At 40.3% G+C, this 24,566-nt stretch overlaps 1 protein-coding gene across 2 annotated transcripts in view; it reads left to right on the plus strand.

Moving 5' to 3' along the window:
* The first annotated feature begins 216 nt into the window (after nt 1-216).
* LOC119553414 (protein bric-a-brac 2) overlaps nt 217-24,566 on the plus strand; it is a 30,741-nt gene continuing 6,391 nt past the window's right edge. For both annotated transcript variants that reach the window (XM_037863789.1, XM_037863790.1), the window contains exons 1-2: nt 217-456; nt 3,056-4,934. In XM_037863789.1, coding sequence (XP_037719717.1) covers nt 3,168-4,934 — 1,767 coding nt within the window. In that variant the 5' untranslated portion in view covers nt 217-456; nt 3,056-3,167. The remainder of the gene's footprint in view (nt 457-3,055; nt 4,935-24,566) is intronic.

The raw sequence follows: 24,566 nt of genomic DNA on the forward strand, positions 1-24,566 counted from the left end.
AAGAGAGCCCACACTTCCTCTCTTAAGCAATCCCACCCAATCTTATTAAATTCGCCGCAAAACCGGAAAACAGCACGCCGGCGCTCTCTTTCGCCGCGCGAGAGCGGGCAGCGCTGCCAACTGCTCGGTCGGCGTCGGCAGAGCGGCGTCGAGTTTCATTCAATTTTTGAAATACAGTTCGTTTATCTGTGAGATTCAGTTCGTTTTTGACTTTCGGCGTGAGTGCAACGTTTGACTGAAAGGCAGCGACAACAACAAAAACAACAACAGAGAGACACCAAGGCAAAAGCAACAACAAGTGACGTGCAACAACAACAACAACAGAAACAGCATGTGTTGCATGCAGTGAACAAAAAACAAAAAATAAAAACAACAAGGCGAAAACATAAACAGAAGTATTCTATTAATATTTAAAACAAAAAATAGTGAACTTAGAGTGAACGTATCGGAAAAAGTGTATGTGTGCGGTGATTATTTTATTAATTATAGTGCTTTATTTATGACAAATGACTGGGCTGCAATGGAAATCGATTTTGTACCTCCCCTATACATATATAAATTATCCAGTGGAAATGCTAAGACCACACCACCCCTCCACCCCCTCGCACATTTTCCGCGCATTTTCCTTAGCGCTACCAAAGAAATTGTAATTTATTAATTTATAACACAAGCCACCCAGCGAAAAGGTCGTAAAAAGCAATGTTTCTTGGTCTTCTTCGGGAGCCCATGAAAATTAAGAAGAAAACCCACTCGAAGGAGCAACTTTTGCGAGTTTTCCCCACTTTTCCGAGTGGGTGGCACGCGCCAAAAACAGTTTGTAAACATTTTCCCAGCACAGCGAGCGAACGATACGAAACACGAGAAAATCCAGACGGAAAACCCAGCTCTCTGGCTCTGTAATTTATTACTTGCTGCATAAATAATAAATAAGCGTTAATAAATAAATACAATATGCAATATATAAATGTGTCTGAACGCCCGCACACCGCCCCCTTATTTCTCGCTGTGTGCTCCTGTGTGTGTGTGTGTGTTTGTGTGCCCACTTTTAAGGATCCACAACCTCGAGACTGAATTAAATAAATAAATACAGAAACAATAAATAAATAAAGTGGCCCTCTGTTTTTTTTTTGCCGTCAGCAGCTGCGCTGGCTATAAATAATTAAACGAAAATAATATATATTACGAGGAAACAGGAAGAAGTGTGGAAAGTTTGTAAATCAGGGGAGGTGGGAGTTTTGGTATTATGAGTTCAAAGAAAGTTCATTCAAAAAAGTGTGAGATGAAATTGTAAGAAGTTAGTTTCAAGTTTTAAAAGTTGTTACTCATTTAGAAAAGATGCCTTCCTTTTGAATAACTATTAATAGCTAAGTTAGTCGATATGAACCATGTTTAACATTTATTAAAGTCCCCATTTTAGTTATAAAATTCCTAAAATCAGGCTTGAAGCTCTCCGATTCTTTCTGCATTTAGGCAATTTACTTATTTATTTATCTGAGGCCGAGTTTTTCCCAAGAAGCATCAAATTTAATGCGAGCAGCCACGATAAAAGCAACAAACATGAATAAATAAGGGGAATAACAAAAGGCAGAGCGCGGCCATAACAATAAAGCAAAAGTTGCCAAAAAGGAGCGAGCAGACGGGGGTTTTCCTCGCCGGGAACATTTCCCTCAGAACCCCAGATGATGGAGGGGTATGGCCTTACCCCCAGATTCCCTCGACGATGACTCTCTGGATCCGGGGAAACAACAATAAAATAAACAAAAATAATAACAGTCGACGACGCCGAGTCGCTACAGCCACAAGATTTAATTGGAATGAAATAATAATAAACGTAAAAAGTAGCAAGAAGAAGTATTATAATAACAATAATAATAAATATAATTAAATTTTATGGCCGCCGCAGCAGAGTCAACTTTTGCAGCCCGAACAAACGAGCGAAAGCGAACCCCACCCAGCACAAACACACATAAATTAAAATTATACAAAATATTTAAATAAATATAATTACTTTTGGCCTCCCTCGTCCCCCGTCCGTGCCATAAATAATAATATTTAATTAAATATAAATCTATAGACGGGCGATGTGCGCATGCAAGTAGATCCAGAGACAACAATACAAAATAAGCAATAATCGCACACACAATTACAAAGCGATTCCACATAGATACCACATATAGATACATGTCGGTACATATGTGTGGATATGCGTATAAATACGATACAGAGGAGACTACAAATAATTGCAGCTCAGTAATATAAATTAAGCCAAATTAAACATAAATAAATGTGTGCTTAGCTTTTAGCTAATAAAGCACATTTCTGGCCTGGGCGGTTCCAGTGGGTGGTGGGTGGTGGGTGGCCCGAGTGGGCGGTTCGGGGTGGCTGGGAAATACTAAACATAAATTAATAGAAATTCATGGAAATTTTCGACTCGCAGGGAAGGGGGCCAAGATTAATAGGCTTATTTAATAGAGTTATGACTAAGAGCAAATGCGCTCGCTGATTCAGCTTGATGTGGATAAAACACTTGCCTAGATATTATTGTTATAGATCCGAATATATTCAAGTGGCAGGGGGAATAGTACGGCAAATATTATCAAGGCTTACTTCTGGGAAATTATGCAAGCACTATTAAACCAGAAACGTTTTCTTTGATGATTCCAACAAATAGAATTTATAATTAAATGTGTTTGGTAAAGTTATATTTATTAAAAGCTGGCATTACTACCGAAAATTTAATGGTTTTAAGTGTCAAAACCCTTTAAAATATAGGATCTAGAGAAAGATTTGAGTACACTTTAATACGGGTTTTAAAATATTTAATGAAGTATCTGTTGATATCACGACGATTTATAAAGTTGTACCCAGAAATTATAGTAACAGTCCCAACAGAACCAAATGAATTGTCCATATAAATATATTTTAAAAACGAAAAAATGAGAATATACCGTATTTAGAGGAATATTGTCTAAAATTAGAAAATGTATAATGTGTTTTTCCAGAACTACCCTGATATATTTTCCCCGAATCATGTGATATTTTTCTCTCCTTCTAGCGCTTGAACTGCTCCCAGGAAAAGTTCTCGTAACGCCCCCGAAAATGTTTTAGAAACCACGCGGAAAACCTGCAAAAGAACCGATAAGAACGGAAAACTCTACATCAGCACCATGGACATGACCAAACAGATTGTGGACTTTGAGTTGAAGACGGAGGTGGGTGAGGTGGATCAGTACGAGCCCAGTGACTACACGATGGCTCCCTTGGAGGAGCCCAAGATGGTGGTGGAGCCACAGTTGGACGAGCCAGAGGATTCAGACAGGAAATACTCCCCCGAGAGGGTGGTGGAAACCACTTTGGAGGATCACAAACAGGATGTGAGCCAGGGGGAAAAAGATACAGATGTAAAATCAACCGAAAAAGATACAGCAACATTGGTGGTTAAGCCGAAGGCCAGTCTGATGAACGATCAGCCGATGACCCCGCCACCACGACCCTTGACCTCCAGTGAAGTGGTGGGTCTGCGGGATCCCGATGATCCCGAGCTGCGCCTGCGCCTGGAGGCCAAGAAGTCGCGCTCCCTGCCAGTCTCCCCACAACCCCAGCAAAGCCTCAAGCTAGCAGGCTCCGCACTCTTCGAATTCGGCCAGCGATCCTCGCCAGTGGAGGCTAAAATCAAATCTAATCCCGAGCTGAAGGCCCCCAGGAGGAAAATGGCTCCTCCCAGCGGCGGTGGCGATAATCAGCAGTTCTGCCTGAGGTGGAACAACTACCAGTCCAACTTAACCAACGTCTTTGATGAGCTGCTGCAAAGCGAATCCTTCGTGGACGTGACCCTCTCCTGCGAGGGTCACTCGATCAAGGCCCACAAAATGGTCCTCTCCGCATGCTCACCTTACTTCCAGGCCCTGTTCTACGACAATCCCTGCCAGCATCCCATCATCATTATGCGGGATGTCAACTGGTCGGATCTGAAGGCCCTGGTGGAGTTCATGTACAAGGGCGAGATCAACGTGTGCCAGGATCAGATAAATCCGCTGCTCAAGGTGGCCGAAACCCTGAAGATCAGGGGTCTGGCCGAGGTGAGTGCGGGTAGGGGCGATGGAGGCGCCTCCGCACATCCCATGTCCGTCTACGACGACGAGGAAGAGGAGGAGGAACTGGCCTCAGCCACCGCGATCCTGCGACAGGATGATGACCCCGATCCGGAGGAGGAGATGAAGGCCAAGAGACCCAGACTGCTGGCCGAGGGAGCCCTGGATCTGAACCAGAGGCAGAGGAAGAGGTCCCGGGATGGCAGCTACGCCACTCCAAGTCCCTCGTTGCAGGGTGTGGAGTCTGAGATCTCCGAGAGGTGCTCCGCCGCGACGCCCGGACAAAATCAGAGCCAACCGCTGGCCATGACCACCTCCACGATAGTGAGGAATCCCTTCGCCTCACCCAATCCCCAGACTTTGGAGGGCAGGAATTCGAGTGTGGGTGGCAACCAGAGGAACTCGCCACAACCGCAGGGTCACAGCAATGGAAACGGTGGCGCCACCATGCACTCCCCGCCCGGAGGCGTGGCCGCCCAGTCCGCCCTGCCACCCCATATGGCCGCCGCTGTGGCTGCCGCTGCCCACCACGCCGCCGTCGTGCCCCCTCCCCCGCCAGCAGCCATGCATCACCATGCCGCCGCCGCTGCCGCCCAGCAGTTGGCCGCCCAGCACCAGTTGGCCCACTCACATGCCATGGCCAGCGCCTTGGCCGCCGCAGCCGCCGGAGCGGGAGGAGCAGGGGGAGCGGGTGGAGCGGTATCCGGAAGTGGAGCCGGAGCCAGTGCCCCGACCGGCGGAGCAGGAGTGGCGGGAAGCGCCTCCGCCTCGTCGGTGGGATCCCACCACGACGACATGGAGATCAAGCCAGAAATTGCTGAGATGATTCGCGAGGAAGAGAGGGTGAGTTCCAAAAAATATTATTTATAATCAATATCTAAAGAAAATCATACAAAGTATTTTTAATAATCCTAAGAAATTAGGATTTAATAAAATACTAAAAGTTATAGATATATTTTCCCAAAGATGAATAAATAGAAATATCCAAGGTTACAAAAAAATGATTAAAAGGATTTTTCATCATCTTAAGAAAGTTTAAGAGTATTACAGTAAATAAAGTTTTAGAAATACGACATCTTGAAATAGTAAAAAAAAAATATTTTATTTGAATAGATTATTGGATTATAGCCTCATAAACATTAAGATATTTCAAAAGTAACACCACAAGATTTTTAGAATTCTAAAAAGTAAATCCGAAAATCCATTAAAAAATAATGTACAATATATTCAAAATAAAAACAAGAGAGAACGCTATAGTCGAGTACCTCGACTATCAGATACCCGTTACTCAGCTCAAGGGACCAAAGGGAAATGGAGCTATGCAAGCAGCAAAGCGAGATTTAAATGCGCCACCTACCGGCGAAAGACAGATTTAAGCCTTGTGGGCGTTAGGGTAGGCGTGGCAAATTTTTTTTTTGGGTCAATCGATAGGTATTGACGAGACCGATACAGTTCAGTTAAAATTTTGTATCTAGCATGAAAATTGTGGGCGCCACAGGCTTGGGCGGTTTGTGGGCATTAGAGTGGGCGTGGCAAAGTTTTTTTTAGATCGATCGATAGGTATTGACGAGACCAATACATTTCAGTTAAAATTTTTACTCTAGCATCAAAACTGTAGGAGCCACAGTTTTGGGCGGTTTGTGGGCGTAAAAGTGGGCGTGGCACTCTACTGAAACAAACTTGCGCTGCGTAAGAAGCTCAGGAATCTGCACGCTTAATCTCAATAGCCTAGCTCTTATAGTTTCCAAGATCTCAGCGTTCATCCGGACGGACAGACAGACGGACAGACGGACAGACGGACAGACGGACAGACGGACAGACGGACAGACGGACATGGCTAGATCGACTCGGCTAGTGATCCTGATCAAGAATATATATACTTTATGGGGTCGGAAACGCTTCCTTCTGCCTGTTACATACTTTCCGACGAATCTAGTATACCCTTTTACTCTACGAGTAACGGGTATAATGATATCATATTAGCACCAATAAATTACAAAAAGTCAAGTGATCTCAGCAATGAATGCATACAAGTAATTGTGTAGAAAAGAAATGACTAAGGTAAATTAAAAAGTCAAACGATATACAGATATTTCTTTGAAAATTGCCTGAAGCTAATAGATATTTCCAGAGAAGAAAAAATGTTTATTAATATGTCTAAAAAAAATTCCAAGAAAATTCTAAAAATTTAGAAAGCCCATAAAATTAGTTTCATAAAAAAAGGAAGTGACTAATAAGCTAAACATTTTGAATATTTCTTTAAGAATTCCTAGAGAATAACAGATAGACAGCTAAATCGATCCAAAGAGATTGTGTATAATAATTATAGCATTACTTAAAAGAAGTACTTTTGCTAAGAAAATCATGAAGTCATGAAATGAGGCAGGTGATCACTGATCTCCGTGACTAATAATGCTGTTCCACTTACATGCAAATAAATATATTGCCATAGATCGCAGAATCAACTTGTCTTCTGAGTCAGTACAAAGTAGTAGATAAACAATCGAGCTTATGATCATAAATATTGATAAATAATGCTTATTGCATATATGGGTATCATATGGTATGGAATGGATTTCTTTGCATGGACGGAAGCTAGCCGAGCTTAGAGCTAGAAAGTAGGGTTCCGTTTCCCGGTTCCCGGGCTCTCCGTGACCCCCGATGACCCCTTTCCACCGTCGAAGGCTGCGCAAAAGCAGCCAGCTTGCATAATGCGCATACGCCGCGTACCCCAAAGTGCATTTGTTTAGTCCAGACAATCGCTCACTTAGTTAGTCTTACTTATTTTCCCCGGCTGGAAAATGCATGCATATTAACGAAATCTTTTGCATTCAACCCCGTCGCATTACCTTTTCGTTTCGTTGTTATTTCTATTAGATTGCAAATTAAAGCTGGTTTACTATTTGTATAAGAAAACAGACCATCGTGGGTCAAGGGGGGGCGAGGTCGCGACATTAAGTGCGTCAGCGGGTTGAAAAAAAATAATTCAACAACATTTAATGCTAATGACGAAAATTGCACAATGCACGCATACAAATGGGCAAAGGAAAAAGCAAAGAAAATCAACAAAATTATAAACAATTGGCAGAAATTGATGGCAAGGCAAACAAAAGTCGCACAAATATTTGATTTGTTCGTCTCGTGCATCTGATTCTCTAATTCTCCATAATTGCAATTTGCAACTAATGCGCCTCCGATTTTCGCTCAATTTTGCACTTTGGATTCTGCATTCTTGTCTCCAATTTAGCATTTTGCATTTGTATTCCAGCAATAAACACTTAATATTTGACATTGAGCACTATTCTTGAGAGCTGTATTTTTCCAAATGTTTACATGTGCCTTTGAGAGTGGGTAAATAAATCATTATAAATGAATTTTGCATTAAATAATGATTTATGCATTTAGTTATTAAATGCAGAAAGACTGTGTTATATCAGTGTACCTTCCGAAGTACATATAGTTCCGATTTCTAGACAGCTGCCTGCATATTTATGAGATGCGGAGGCAAACCCTTAGATATTCCCTGCTTTTTGCTCGCACAATTTACTGTTCCTTTGTTAATTTATTGAAATGAAATGAGAAATAAAATCAAGAAGAAATAGACGGCAGTAAAAGCGGCAAGTATGAGTAGGCACCCCATTGCCAACTTATTTACCTCCCCTCATTCCAGGGAAAACCACCCAAAATTTGACGACGTCACTGAGAAAATCCAGAAGGAAGCTGCGGCTGAGAGCCTGTTACTTAATAGAGTCCAACTTTTGCCTCAGTCAATTCCGAGAGTTTTCTCTCGGCGAGTTTCTTCCCGCCCCCCTCGAGTTTTCCCCCACTTTCATTCATAGACCTCGCACTCGGAAAACTCACACACACTGTGGGCAAGAGAGAGAGATGCGGAGACACACACGCAGCATTGGGGAAACCCAGCAGTCAGGAAAAGTCGCAAGGAACACGAAATCTGGAGGGCTTTTCCCGCCTCCCCCCCAGAAAAACACACATTTTTGTGCAAGTTCCTTGACTTTGGCTTTTCTTCTGTGCGTTTGCGAATTGTTTTTGCAAGAAAATTACTGAAAATTGCCAAGTGCTGAAAGTTCTTTGACAGCCAAGGGCGGCCCCCATACCATCCATCCACTTTTCCGAGTTTTCCAGTGTCTCTTTGTCTCCGGCGTTAGTCATAATTGCTCCATGTGTATCTCTGGTTTTTTTTGGGTTCTTCGAGCTGGTTTTAGTTTTATGCAAAGCAGGTTGGTTGAACTCTATCCAGAAGCAGAGGAAATGGTACGCAAGTTTTTTTTTGACCGTGTGAATGTTTCTCCTTTCAGAGATCCAAGTCTCAATCCCAACTTAAGCCAAGTGTCATCCGCTGTTTCCTGTGCGGTCCGCAGCTCATTAGAGGTCTTTGATTGATTCGAATCGGGGAAGTGGGAAATAAATCAAATTTATGTCCGCAGGTTTTACATAAATGTTCGGCCACCCCGAAGAAATAATGGAAAATGTCAGCGGGCCAGCACTCTTATCGCCAAATAACCCAAAAACCAGGCCCTTTCCATTCCGATTCCGATTCCGAAGATTAAAGGATTTCGTAAGGCGGGCGGCACTTTGGAAGAATGTTCAGTCGCCTGAATTATATGTGAATTCTATAATTTACGAGGCAATTTCGATAATTTCTTTAGTTTGTGGCCCTGGCCATAAACGTTGCAGCAATTGTTCTTTCCCAAAAGGTTATATAAAGGGAGTTTTCGGTGCCCGAGTGGCACGACCATTCCACACACTCGAAATAAATAAGTAATTTATTTTATGGCAGACCCGAGCGGGCCATAAACCCACATAGATCTTATCGCCGCGCAAATAATACAACAATATAATCATAATAACAATTTGTAATCTTAAGTCGCGTCGATGCCACAGCTCTTGGCTTTGGTAATTTCCCTGATAAGATTTCTCCAGCCTGTTTTTTCTTTTTCTGGCCTTCTGTGCCCCACTAGCTTTTTCTATTTTATTTTTAATTCTCTCTGTATTGGCGCTACGTGATCAGTGCTCTTGTAGTTCTTATATTAAAGACTGATAAAGTCGCCCGGATTGTATGACTCGTGGACTGTGACGCAGCGACTTGGCAAATTTGGCCAAATCATCTTTGTATTTACAGGCCGACGGTGATTGTTTAAATAAAGAAAAAACGATTATCGTATACGGGGGACAATAGAATTTTTATAACACTATATATGTGGGTTTTTTAATTCCAATCATGGGACAAGTCCGTGCACTTGCAGGTGGGTAATTATAGAAAAATATTTGGCTAATTGGCCCTGGGTTATAAGTTTAATATCAGATTGGTTAGTTTATGGCTAAATACCTTTGGAATCTGATTTTTTATCGGCTAAGATAGGACTTAATATAGGTTTACAACCCGAACTTTGCACATTTTTAAAGGTTGGAAAATTTGTTATGTTGGGATTTAAATTTTTTTTGGTTAAGATTTCGAAATAGAACATTTTTTTTAATTTTCCCCTAAGAACAATATTATGGTTTATATACTTATAAATTAGTACCATTTAATATATTTCCTAGGAATATTGCTTGAAATTATTTTAAAGCTAGAACTTGGAATCAGATTTTGAAGGAACCGGTTTCTTTCGTGCAGTTCTATTAACAATTTTAGAGCTAGAACTTTGAACCCTCGTGAAGTTGGGTAATTTCCCCTGCAATGAGTTCATTCTCCCGCCCATCCAGTCCACTCCAATACCATCCCACTCGATTTGTTTAATGTTCCAGCTGCTTTCAGCTCCTTCGTTTGTTTTCCCCGCGTTAAGTTTTGTTATATTTCCATTTATTTGGCTGCCTTTTGTTACACTTTATTTATTTATTCCGCATTTATTGTGGGCTACAGACACACACTTTTCTGTCGTTAGTGCAGTCGCGACTGTTGTCTTTATGACGACTACGATGACGACGACCGTGATGATGATGATGATCACGATGATAATCATGGCCGTAGCCTGTTTCTGCTGCTGCCTCGGTGTGTTTTCATTGTAGGAAAGACATAAGAAAATTATAGGTATCTGCCCTTATGGCGCTGCGCAGCGGAGCGAAACAATAAAATATAAAATAAAATATGTACGAGTCTGTTTACGCAATTACAAGCAGACAAACACAGGGCGACCGTCCCAGAGATACAATATTTATAACCGTCAGATACGAGCGCGCTGCAGCTACAGATACAGAAACAGATAGAGATATATTTGTATATAGATACGTGTGCATCTTGCAGGTACAGTGACAATTAGGGGCTCTCGGAAAGGGAGCACAGATAGCGGTGTAAATGAAAACCGAAATTAAAGAAATTATCTCACATCTGGCGGAGAAACTACCGCAAATGGCATTATAATGTGTTATAATTCGACAGTACTTACACAGCAAAAAAGAAAATGTCTCACTATCAGTTGGGAAATACATACATATGTCATTTTGTTATTAGGTAACTCAAGGTATTTTAAAAGTAAATAAAACAATGTACGTAGTTCAAGACAGTATGAATTCCATATCCAATTTTTTAATCGTACTCATGAGCCTATGTATAGTTTTACCTGAATTTACTTTATACTTCTTATTTATGATTTTAAAATAATCCTTAAATAGTGGTAATATTTGTATTACGTATTCTTAAAATTGGGGCAATTACCGTCCACTTTCCTTAAGTTCCGCATTAAGCCCTCATGATTTTTTCCCTAGCCAGGATAATGACAAACACGAATTACAGCAGTGAGTGCGTGAAAAAGTAAGGCGCTCTGAAAAACGCCTCTAATTTGGCAATCAGCTAAAAAAACTCTTTTCCCCCGTTTTTCCAGCACTTGGGCTTAATGGTGCCGCTTTGGCACCACCCACCCGGCATTTTCCGCCCACTCTGTGCACCACCCACTTGAAAAGTGAGTGCAACTGCAGTTTCTTCTTTATGCGAATGCAATTTGCTGGAAAGGTTCGATTGCCGCAACTGCACTCCATGTGGTTTTCCTTTTTTCCGGCCGCTTGAGTCCTTTTGTGCATCCTTTGGCAGGCGGATAATTCGGCGTGAAATTAGCCAGCAAAGTGAGCGAAATCGAGTGGGATTTCACATGGTTGGGATTGGGAATTTTCCGAACCGACTCCAAAAGCGAAGTCCATCCAGAGGTTTTCCATTCGGTGTTTGTTTATCTCGGCGGGCTGAGTCGCATCTGTAAACACAGAAACAGCATTTGAGGAATGGGCCTTTGAAGTTGCCTTTCCTGCATTTGATTTGTTATTTTATTACTCTACGAATTTTAACACATCTGCTGGAAATGCATCTGTGAATTATTAAATGTATCTTGTATCTTGCATCTTCTATCTGCTGCCAGCGACGAACACATGTAAACGGAATGTTCTTTATTTTGTTGTTGTACTTTTTCCATCTTCTCCTCGCGCGCACATCAATATTTATTACTTTGTGTACATTTGCCGTAGAACAAATTCTTTTTTTTCCCATTTATTTATTCTCCCTCTGCACTGCATTTCTTAATTTAGCCATTCCTCTTCATCTCCTTCGTTTGTGTTTTATTCCCTTCCTTTTTGGCCCTTCCTTTCCCTTCCCTTTCCCCTGCAACGACTGCAATTGTTCTTTTTTCGTTGCACCCCCGCTTCGCAAAGAAGTGAACAAAGGAGGTCCAGAAAAAGGGGGTGAGGATCTGCCCAAATCGAATAATGCACCATACACTTGGAGAAATTCAAATTCCAGAACTAGTATTCAAAATATAATAGCTTACCACTTTTTAAACAAACATTTAAGTGGATCTTCACATCTTCAGCTTTTTAAAATAAATCTAATGGAATAGAATTTTATAATTATTTTATCAAATGCCTATATATGATAAATGTATTTAAATCAATTTTAATTCTCATTCAAATATAGTATATTAATTTATATCGCCTTTTTTAATACATTTTTACCAGTGCATTTTCTTCTCCATATTTTCTCTTTCCGATTCTGCTGTGGCGTGTAATTATTACGATTGGATATATAATTTGTAAAGAGAAACATATGTTTCCATTTTAGTTTTTAATGTTACTTTTGAGCTGCTTTTGCCTTAGCTGACTGCTGCTGTTTTTATTTATGCATTTTATTAGTTGTGTGTGTATTACTTCTTATTTTTTAATGCTCCCCGCTTAGTCCGCAGTCGGTGGAAATTGTTTGGAAAGCCATTGAAAGTTGATTTTTTAATAGCTGAGCTCTCTGCGGATGGCAGATGGTTTTCATTTTATCTGCGCGCCCTAGCATCTGGAAATGGAAGTGCCTGGTCCAAGTAGGTCTGCCACACATCTATCCAGATACAGCTATCCAGATAGCGAATGCATCCGCCAGATACACTCTGTGCACTCCATACTACCCAAAGCACCTGAGCACAAAAATGCAAATGCAAACGTCGCCGTCGTCGTCGTCTTTTCCAGGTAAACAGCGACTCAGAAACTATCGTATTTACAATATTTGCTCAACGAATACATTTTCTATTCAATATTTATTTAACGGTAAACAGAAATGTCAACAGAAATGTGCTTAAACAAAAGATAAACGCTAGGTTCGTGGTGGACCACGCCCTGTATATATGGTGGCAGTATGGAGTATGAGTATCTTGTATCTTGTATCTGATGAGATGCGAGTTTCTGCGGTTGTCCAATTGACACCATTTGCTCCTCAGCGCGGATTCTGCGGTGGCTTCTGTCGCCTGTTGCTGTTGCTGTTGCTGCTGGGATGTTGCATGTTGCTGCGGGGATGTTGCTGCCGCTGAGATGTTGCCGGCGTGGCGTTGACAGGCCGCAAGCCACAGTTGCGCCCAACGTCTCAGCCAGTTGTCAGCGGGCCACGCACTTTTTGGTGTCACTGTACGAGTCTATTTGTCTGCCAGAAGCAACAGATGCAGATGCACTGAGCGAAAATGAAAGCCAAAATTTTAGATTCTAAATGAACAGTCTGGAATTGAAGTTCCCCACAAATTTTAGGTGGAAAATCCGAAACAATAACTTTTTTTTTTAATTGTAGGCAGCTAGACAAATGGAAACATGAGTTCCGGTCTAAGTTCGATTTTTTAGAACTTGAAATCCGTTTTCTGGTTTCCACAAAACTTTTGTTTTTGATCTCAGATCTTTTTCTCTGTGTACAACCTCTTTAGAGACAACGACAGCCGTCGCATTAATTCTTAAGCAATATTTATAGTTGTATTTTGTCAAATATTTGCACAGTTTGTTTTGTGCGCTGTCAAAGACATTTATCAAGAGTCTGCAAATGCAAATGAAAATGTGAATGCGAGTGGAACTGCAACTTACAGTTGCAACTGCTGCATTTGCATTCGCATCTGTATCTGTATCTGCAACTGCAACTGCATTTGCTAATTGCCCCTAGTTTCGCTGGCGTTCTCATCGCCGTTTCGGCATTCATTCATTATATTGTCGCCTCGAGTTGTCTTTTTCCTCTGTGTGAGGTCAAATTTACTTTATTAATTACAACCGCAGCGGCAGAATCAGCGGCAACCGGCAGCAATAAATTTAAATGAGTCGCAAATGTGTGCCGCTCATTTCGGGAAACACACGACAAAAATTGGAAACTAAATGCTGCCTAATTTTTTAAATTGCCGCGCTTGGGGAACCGACTCGATTCGGTGACCCATCCATACCATATGCCATATACCATATAGCATATACCATATAGCTCATTTATTCGCCTTATTCCAGGAACACACACACATAGATTGCTACTTATTTTTCCATGCTCGCCATAATTAATTAAATATTTTCATAGCCCCGTGTGTTTGCCTACTTTATAATGGGCTAAGCAAAACTAAATAAATTTCGCGCCGGGCTATAATTAAATTTATGTGGCTGAGTCATTTTCGTGTGCGATGAATGGACGCCAACTTGGTCAATGGTCTATATGTCTATGTCTATCCTATGCCCAAGTCGAAGTCGGGTCTTTATTCCATTTATTTATTTGTGGCTATATGGTGTATATGGTATATTAATTTATTGAAATGTTGCACAATGCCAGAGGGGAAATCGCCGAGTCAGTGGATTGTAATTTAGCAGTTCCCACAGATCTCGATGCATTTCTGCCGGTGATTAATTGCTCGTACTTATTATTATTCATTTCTGTATGGCTGCTCTAAAATCTCAACTATTTTTCTGACATTTACCTGAGGTATTTGCGATTACTTAGAGGCCCCCGCACCCCGTTCCCTTGATTTTTGTATTTTATACATTTTTTGGCTGCCGAACAGGTCTTTGAACTGTTTTCGCATGTGCGCCAGATACAAGATACAAGATACTTTGTTGGGCTTTTTGTTCTCCGCTTGCTCCTATGCAAACGAGCATAATTACTCGAAATTAAATTCTAAATTTATAGTTTGGCATTAAGGCATTAAGGGAATGACTAAGAGACAACTCGGAGCCGTTGTGGGTGCGACTTTCTGGCTTTTTGAATTTTAAAATTTTCGAGTATTTCGCTTTACATTTTCTTGTTTGTAAACGATGCTGCGGCTGATTCATGTCATCAGATTATAATGAAATTGGTTTATTAGTGATAATTCGGGCTGTTTACCGGGGAGTGGCGTTCTTTACTCAGGAGTCGAATGACTCAAGCCGTGAAATATGATATAATAAATTTGCCAGATAAAGTGCAAATGGAAATGAGGTGGTACAGGGGTTAAGCAGATCAAGCCAGAGTTTGAATGATGAATGGTTATAACTTTGTATGGGGATTTTATCTATTAATTGGGACTACATTTCCAGATCAAAGTCTTATTTTCACCCGTGAAAACCCCATTACATAATCATTTGAAACTGATCTTTTTAGTGGGCAGCTAACTTGTGATTATTGTTCCTGGAAAGGCTTTTAATTAGGCACCTGGGCTACCGTCTTGCATGTAATTAGCCATAAATTGTAATTAATACGCTGCTGAATTATAAAAAAGTTCAATTGAATCCAACAATTAAGTGTGGCAGCGTCAAACTAATAAATACATATATAAATTACACGGCTCTGCCGCGGAACAGGCGCTCATGTCAATCGAAAGCCAACGCCTGCCGTGGTCATTAAAATTGCCACTCCCCCACGGCCACTCCGCCCCCAGAAAATATATATGAAAAAATACAAAAAGAATACAATATACTTAATCGCATATGCATAAAGCGAAGACAAAGGAACGACAATCCTCGCTGTAATTACACAGAAATTTAAATAATAATAAAAAGTGGGAAAACTTTTACGTTGATGACTCCCGCGCTGGCAAGCCGGCAATTAAAATATAAAATGTAAAAGAGCGAGTAAAAAAATCCAAAACGAATGTCTGTACTGCGGGGATACAATAAAATATGATCGTGTAATTTTTTATAGTTTTAATTAATGGCTTTTCTTAGAGAGCTCCGGTCGTCTCGCCCCCACCCATCGCATGTATTTTCCATTTCCATTCGCCTCGAATGTATTTTTGTGTTTTCGTCGGTCAGTTGAGCCACATTCGTAATTATATAGTTTTATTGTGAGCCGCAGTACGAAGGTATTTTTCACCTTTGTCATCGTGACGCTGGGGTTTTCTTTTCGCTTGGCATTTCCCCCGTAACCATTTCCACTTCCATTTCCACTTTTTCGGGGTGCAGCGGAAATGAATGAAAAGCCGTTTCGATATGTTTTCCACATCCAGTCTCCTTTAGGTAATATCACCTGATCGCTGAAATTCCAGTTTCGAACATTGCCTCGCAGCTTTATTTATAGCCACCGAAAGTGGCGTTATTAATAATATTTATTTAAATGGTTACTTTATTAATCAAAGCTCTGTTACACGTGCGTTCTGATTTTGTATCTTCTTTTGTGCGAATCCGCTGTTGTTGCTGTTGGCTTGTATCTTTTTTAGCAGCTCGTTTTTTGTCGCTTTGTGTGTTTATTTGCATTAATTATTAATTTGCTCGTTTGGCAGTTTGCGCATGCGCAAATGTTATAAAAACGGGGTACAAAACTCACACAAAAAAGAATCGAGAAACGGCGTCGAAATGTTTGAATTTAATTTTAATACATTTCGCCTGTGGCCAGCGATCTTGGATTTTTATTTTAATTTTTGTTTTTTTTTCTCAGTTTTTTTTTTACTTTTATTAGTGGCTATCACAGTCGGCGTGTGGCGGCTGTCGAGTGAAAAATCAAATACAAAATTTAGCAGGGCTTAAAAATAGCTCTCATCCGATGGATTCGCTTTAGGAACTATTTAAGCTCAAAGACTGGAAATACGGTTGTTTGGGGCAGCTAATTATACAACTCTCCGGGGGCCGGCGACCTAATGAGCTCCAAAAAAGCCAAAAAACAAGGTCCACATCAAGACAGCATCATCATTTAAGAGGCTAAATGAAAGCATTTCAATTGTCTGCATGAAAGCCCCTCGGAAAATGAACAATAGTTGGAACCCTGAACCGGCTTAACCCCTTTGTGTCCCACACACAGCCCATGCATTCATCATAATAATAATAAAATAATAAAAGTGTATACAAAAAGTGTTTTGTACGATATATCAAAGAACATCCCCGAAACCATCATAATAAAATCCATCTTGGCCAGCTGGCTACATCATAAACTCATGGCTGTATACACGAAAAAAAAAACTAAATAAACTCAGGGATGGCTCATTTATTAATCAAAACTATCTTGTTTGTTATTGCCATTGAGCGCGGCATATTTCTCGTCAATTTTAACTAATAAAATTTAATTTATTTAAATTCCAAACGCTCACATAGAGGCACATAAAAATCAAATCACAAACATTGTTAAATGCGGCTAAAAAAATAAATACTCGAAGCGAAAGAAATAATGGAAACCAGCGAATATCTCAATAGAAATGAAAAGAAAAACACAGATTCGAAATAATTTATGCCCAATGACCGAAAAAGACATAATAGAATGGCAGCAGCAAATGTTTCTTGTGAAACAAAGGTTGGAGTCGGTAAATCAGGGTTTTCGACTGCGATTTACTAACTAATCGAGAGGAATCTTGGCCTAATCCGGCCGACGACAGGTGGTCCAATATGCCCATCTAGAGGGTTAGGTATACGAAAAGCAAATTACACAAATTTAAAAATAATAAAACTAAAACGTGTCTGCATAAATTAATTAATAAGTCAATTCCAAATGTGAATGTGGCAGTCGGACGAAAAAGGAGACAAAGACGAAGATACACAGATAAATTTAAATATATTACTGGAAGCTGCGAACTGCAGATAAGTCAGAGTTCCCATTCGCTCCGTTCGAAGTGGTGGATGCCCTCTAGAAGAGGTAATTGCCTCCGCCCCCGGCCACCGACTAAGGGTTAAGCTGGATCCAATGGGCTCCGAGTTTATAAGCAACTTTTATGCATTATTCTTTTTATCGCTTTTACAGCCAACTTAACTGCCGGCCTCCTTTGACGCTTTCATTGTCTGTCATTTGCGTGCCATAAAAAACACACAACTTTATAAAGAAAATAAACGTTAAGCATCTTAGTAGGAACAGACAAAAAAACAAGGAAATTGAAATCGGAAAATTTCCTCATCCATTTAAATTTTCTATTCACTAGCCACATAAATAAGGAAAACCTTTAGTGGTCGGCGGCAGCATCCGAAATTTCCGCTCGGCGGGCGACTCATTAAAAGTAAATAAAAAATCAGATACCAAAAACAATCGAGAAGCGTTTTTGGGCGCTTGTTGAAAAAACGATGTTAAATAAATAAAAATATATAAATACACATCAAAATACAAATAAAATGGATATTCAAAGAGCAAACATCGAAGGCGCGACTGCTAAAATGCTCGGCCACGCATTCGGACAAAGGGGGTCGTGTAAATTTATAAAGCCAACTATATGGACTGCCACGCCCCCAAATGAAAGACCAAGTTAGTACACACAGAAAAAATATTATTTTAGATGGATTCTACCATATATAGAGGTTTTTAAATTTTATATTCACGAAAATATTGCAACAGAATATTTAAGTTCACTTTATTTGATCTAACTAAAATGAAAATATTTTTTTAGATGAATATTACTAGGTTCAAAATGAATAATGCATTTATTATAGAGCGTTTTGATTTCTAAACAAATACATATATTTCTTATAAAATTAAAGACTTATTTAAGATGGATATGAAATATTAGATTAAATATTTTTATAAATTTTAAATTGAATTTTAATTAGTGTAATTCCAATCGATCACCTTGAAATATTTTTTCTCCGTGCAATCGAAAGTCTTTGCGTTCGGTTTCGCGTCCAGTTTGATTTATTTCTGCCAGCGAGGCCAAAAATAAATACCGCAAATAAATAAAAATCTAGTTTGGCATTTATTTATTTTATTAATTTGTGCTGCGCGTGTTGCTGCTGTTGCTTCTTTTTTTCCACTGCCACTGCCATTGAAAATGATTCACTTATTAAAATACTCGGGCGTTTAATATTTATTTCGAGCGTTTATGTAATGCCCGTTTTATTATTTCATTTTTCGTTGCGCTGCCTTAGCGAGCAAATTCATTTCACAACAATGTGGCTGCCTTTTGTTTATAATTAAACGCAGAAAGCGTATTTCTTAATTATTTATTTTATTGTTGTTTATTTTTAAATGGGCTACAGACAATTTCCTGCACTTCAAGCGAAACAAATAAAAGTGACGCAGCTTTTTGCGATCTGAGCACTACTTTGGCTTTTCGTTCCGTTCCCCCGACAGCAATTGAAAAGCAAATCCGAGTGGGCATTATTAAAGTTCAGCAATGATTATACATGAGCTGAAAGTATATTTCCTCAGAGAAGATTATTGGTCGAGGAAAGAATGGCCCAGAATATCCCCGAATATCCAGGCTATCTAGATGGATGGATGCTCCTGGCATTTGTTGGCTGATCCAACAAAGGATGCATCGACTTAAGCCTGTGTGCTAAGCCCGAGTCAAAGCCTCCTGCGCTTCTGTCGGAGGATTGGATTGGGCGGGAAAGGATTCCCGTTCTCGGAGGTGGAATGGCGATGAGATCCGCTAATTGCCAGAGGTCCTAATGCAAATTTAATCCGTGTGTGTTGCGAATTATTTTCGCCGTCCGCAGACTGCAATTGCAAATCAATTGCAAACTGCAATCTCAGCTGCTCCCCGTGTGTGTGTGCGTGTGTGCGTGTGTGCGTGTGTATTTACATATGTAATGGTCTCGTGTGTCCACACACGCACACTCGCGCACTTAGTCCTCGACTATTATAATTATCTTGAGCAGACGGCGCTCGACTAAATCAATATTATGGCTGACTAATAAAGGTGTTGCCCACACACTCGCAGCTGCACGGATTTAGATACAGAATTGAATGTAGAAACAATCGCCGCAGTGCCAGTTGCAGATACATTCGCAGACACATTTGCGGATACAGTTACAGATTCAGATACAAATGCATTTGCAGTGGACGAACGTTTGACAGGTCGCCTGGAAAGGGCATTAGAAATAAGTTGGAATAATATAAATGGACTGGAGTTTAGCTACACCGGAAGAAAGTAAGTAAGGGGGTTGTTCAAAAATATTCCAGTCCTTAGTTGACTTACTTAGGACCTTAAAGGTACAGATTAAAGAAGGATATTCTTATCACAAGGTTATCTCTATTTAATAGGCATTAATTAATCCTAATCTTTAATTGATATTGAAAATTGTGATATATTTAAGTATAAATGGCATATAGTACATGGTATTTGGATAATATAACTATGGTTTGGACACTTGTTGATATTCTGTTTTAGAAATTTAACTGTTTTTTTTTGTTTTTTTCATTTTACTTAGATTAATATATATTTTTTTAAGTGCATCAGCCTGCATCCCACGCCCTCATGAAAGATTTAGGATCTGCCAGGACTTCTGTCCACCGGCCTTTAATGAGGCCTCACTCCGATTGGTTTTTATCCCTGATTTGTATTAATTACACGTACCTCCGAAGCTCTGGATGTCCGTAGGCTGGCCCTGCCCGTTCTAGGGGGCCGTAGAAAAAACAATCAAATATGCATTTTAAAAGTTGCCCGACTTCGGACTCGGAGCTCCAGTTTCAGTTTTCAGTCGAGTTCAGTTTCGTTTTTGGACCCATCCGATCCGATCCTTTCCGACTCAACTCGACTCGACTCCCCCATGGCCTGCAACTCAAACAGCAGCCAAAGCCCAGACCAAACCATATTTGTCTAACCTGGGCCACACACACATATGTCAGGGGGTTTTCGGGGGGCTGTCAGAGGGGTTTCGGGGGTCTACGGGCCTCTATTTGCCCAGGACCCGGGTGCCCGAGTGCATGCTGCGCTCTGTTTTTAGACAGTGGGCGGCCGCTGCTCCTCTCTATGCTATTCAAAAAATTTAATGGCATTTTAAATAAGAAATTACACAGGCCGTGCATATTTCATAAGACTTCGTATGCGCCGGCGATGTTCGACGCGGCTCAGAGTTCGGAAAGTGGGGAAAAAGATGGGGCGGGGGTAGAGGTGGAGATGGGCCTCTCGACCCGACTCCCCAAAGTATCAAATGGAAAAACTGTGGCCCAAAAGCAAAGAAAAGCGTGCCACGGCTGCAAAATAGTTGCAGTTTTCCGCCTCAAAGCAAAGGGCTTGAAGTAAAATGATCGACGGGAAAATACCATTCAGAAATGGGAAACAAAAAGGGGTATTTCAGAAATGTCTAAGATGTCAAACATTGATCTCACTTCGAAAAATTTATTGACCCACATTTTTAAAAAAGCTGTAATGATAATAAATGTTTTTGAGCTATTTGTTTTTTATATTATCGGATCACTGAGTTTATTTACATATTTTAAAAAAATTTTAGAATATTTTAATTGAAAGTGAAATATGTTGTTATTTAACCTTTAAAATTATATCTGTTGTAACTTGATTATAGAGGGTACATATACATTTCAACTTTTTACCAGAACATCATACCCCTAACTTTTCGCTAAAATAATGGTGGAATGTTAGCTGTAATTCTAGCTTTACATGGCCGAATGGACGCGGGCAGGCTAGGTTGTGCAAAAGTTGTGCTACCTTTTTGCATAGCTTTGGACTCATTTAATATTTATGTCTCTCTAAATATTAAATATTATTTCAAGGCTTTGCAGTGCGTTGCAGGGCCCCTTTTTCGCCTTATCGCCTTTTCGCCCCCTTTAGCTGCATTTCAGTTGCATTTGCAATTGCAGTTGCCGCAGTTTTTGCCTTTGAGGCATTCGATTGAGAAGCGAAAGCGTAGCATACATCAGAGCGCTTGACCGGAGTCGGATTTTCGCTTCCTGGCTTTTCTTCCTTTTTATTTAAACTTGCGAGATTTGCGCGCCCATGAATAATTAGTTAGTAAGTCCTTTCTTCTCCGGCTTCTGATGATGGAGGAGGCGTGTTTTCCGCTTTTTTCCGCTCTAGTCTGCCAGCTTATACAAGTTTAATATTTAATGACTGTGTGCAGCCGTTTTAACACTTTGTAGACTTTCTCCCCAGACCCCTCGCCCGCTTTCACCCCCCCTTTTCTTGCAGTGAAAGCGCGCTTTCAATCAGCTCAAAGGACACGCAAGGCTTTCCGTCCAGTCCCAGGTCATTACATTCAACCAACAAATGGGGAAAGGCGAGGAGATGCCCGTGTATCCTCATTATCCCCTATGCTAAAAACAATAAATTACTATTTGCAAGAGGTTAATTTTTACTTTGCAACTACAAGCCGGCAGAAATAACATGAGCAGCGACTGCAGAAGTTACAATTGCCCGACAACTGCAACAACCATAACAATGTCGGCAAAAGCTGAAGTAAATACTATAAAAGCCAGGGTCGAGCTGGCCAGAAATGCCAGCCAAACACACACAATGTGTAGGTCCTTAGAGATGGCCAAGGGTTTCGATTATCGATGGGGTCTTGAATAGAGTTTGATTAAAAAAACTGAAGTTTATATTGCTTATAAGTTCTAAAACAATTAATATGGAAGGCATCATTATTAAAACCAATGAATATTTTTAGTATGCCAATAAAGAGTTTAAGGTCTTACGTAAAAAGTCATGCATTGTTAAATTCATATCGTTCTTGTATCTTTATAAATAAATGCAAATAAGTTTTTTTTAACATTGTATATATATTCATGGTAAAATTTATAAGAAACAAAAAGTTTCACAAAAATTTATATTATATTATATAGCAATGCGAAATCTTTATATAAAGATTATAGTATTTTTGAAGAGATCTAAAAATAAATATAACAATGTTTTACAAATAGTACCTATAAGCTAAAAAGTAATTTCTATTGAACATTTTTTCCATTATAGATTTTTTTTACAATATTTATACCCTCTAAATTTAATATATGAGCGATAGGGGCAATATGATATGATGGATTATGTATTGAAGAATATTTATAATAGCTTGTGGGTATAATAGATCGTGTCACGGCGTCACCTCTGTCACAATTCGCCCTTCCGAAAGTCCGAGTTCGCAGGACAGCCGAGCAAGACAACTTTTTGGGAGGGGTCAACAATGAAAGCAGCACACACAAGAGGGGTGTGGGCATGGGCATGGGCATCCAGGGGCGGGGGATGGCCGGGCAGAGGGGGTGCCTCGGATCGCGGTATTTTCGAGTTTCGAGGGTCTGAAAGAAGTCGGCGTCCCATTTGAATGTTTTATAGCAATTTCTGTTGTCGGCTGCGGTTGAAGTTGCTGTTTGCCGCTCTGCTGTTGCCAGTTAGTCGGCAACTTGACACACCTCAATGCACGTTGCACTCAACACTTGGCGTATAATTATTTATTACATTTAAATTATTGTTGCCATTGTTGTGAGGTGAGTTGTAGTTGTTACTCCAGCGCAGCAACTTTCAGGGGGTTCCGAAGTGTGGAGTGGAGAAGTGGAAAAGCGAGCTTCATGCACTCGCACTTGGCTTTATGATTGCTACAATTATTGTGGCCCCTGCAATTCCTTGGACTTGCAATTGTTTATTGTTGCTTGGCTCTCTTGCATTTCATTATATTCCTATTCCTATTTCCATTCCGATATATACATATGTGCGGGGTGAAAGAAACCAGATATCGTACCCAAGAAGTACCTATCTATATACCCCATATAGTATATATGTACCCACAACAGTAGCTTTCGCCCGCCTCGCGAAATGTGTTTTTCACATTACTCCCATGAATAATGCATTGGGCCAATATGCATATTTTATGTGAAATTCGTGCAATAAAATACTATTAAATATTTAGTTGCCGCCGACGTCGACGTTTTTGTCTTGCGGCAAACAAAAAAGGAGCCAAGGAACCCTTGCCATGGGTGTTCCTCCCATTAGAAATTCGGGGGGCCTGCCACTGGAAGTGGGATTTATAAAAATGCAAATCGATTCCCGGCATCCCCGATGGAAAGTGTCAGTCCAGAGGACTCGATAATTGTACTCTCCGGGGTCGTTATTCTTAAATGAATTATTTCTGGCGTCTTAGAAAATTAATGAATGGCACCGGACGAGCTGAACTGCAGAACTAGAAGGTGCGGCTACACAGAGGAAAATGGGCTGTAAGGTCTTTGATATTAATGATTTATACAAAATCTACCTTCGGAAAAAGCAAAAATTTATTGGAAGATTTAAAAAAATATTTATTTGAAAGAACTCCACTCAAAATAAAATTGTAACAGTTCTGATTTGTAAAATTTAATATTAAAAAAAAATGTAATCTTTTATTTTTACATTAAAAATTTAAAATAAATATTGGGAAATTAAAATCTTTAGATTTTTTATAAACAAAATATCTAGATAACAGATCCCTAAATTAAAACTTTAAATAAATATTGGGAATTTAAAATCTTACGATTTTGTATATACAATATATCTAGATAACAGATCCCTAAATATAGTCCATTTTCGTTGATAATTTTTAGCCATGAAGGAATAACAGTAGCTACTTCTAAAAGACAACGTGGCCAAGGTTGCCGGAAATGGGGGGCCGGAGTGGGTGGAAAAGTGGGTGACCCCAAAGTGGGTGGCATGCGTGCGACTGGCTGAGTAATACAAATAAGTGAATGAACAGAGAACTACCTACTGTTCTGGCGGCCGGAAAGAGAGTGGAAATGCGGAAGTGGCGGAAAAGCGAGAGCTAGAGAGAGAAAACTAGTTGGCAGTAGTAATAGTGAAGGCTGAAGGCGAACAGGCGCCCAGGAAAAGTAAAAGCTGGCCCACAAAGCGCAAAGGAAATCGCAAAGTTCCTGCTAGTTGTGACGCACAGGGGCGGTGTTTGGTGGGGGCTTGGGGTGGGAAAATGGGAAATGGGAAAAGGGGGGTCTTGTGGTGAGCAAGTTGCAGACAAGAGAAATAACAAACTTGAGACGCCACCACGGTGGAACACGAATCGAAAATGAATAATAAATAAAGTGTTATATAATATAAGAAATATACACAGCAAAAACGGCAGGAGGAAAACTACAGTAAAAGTTCTAAGGAAAGCAGGGGGTTAAGGATAAAG

The sequence above is a fragment of the Drosophila subpulchrella genome, chromosome 3L (genome assembly GCF_014743375.2).
Source record: "Drosophila subpulchrella strain 33 F10 #4 breed RU33 chromosome 3L, RU_Dsub_v1.1 Primary Assembly, whole genome shotgun sequence".
Taxonomy (NCBI): Eukaryota; Metazoa; Arthropoda; class Insecta; order Diptera; family Drosophilidae; genus Drosophila; species Drosophila subpulchrella.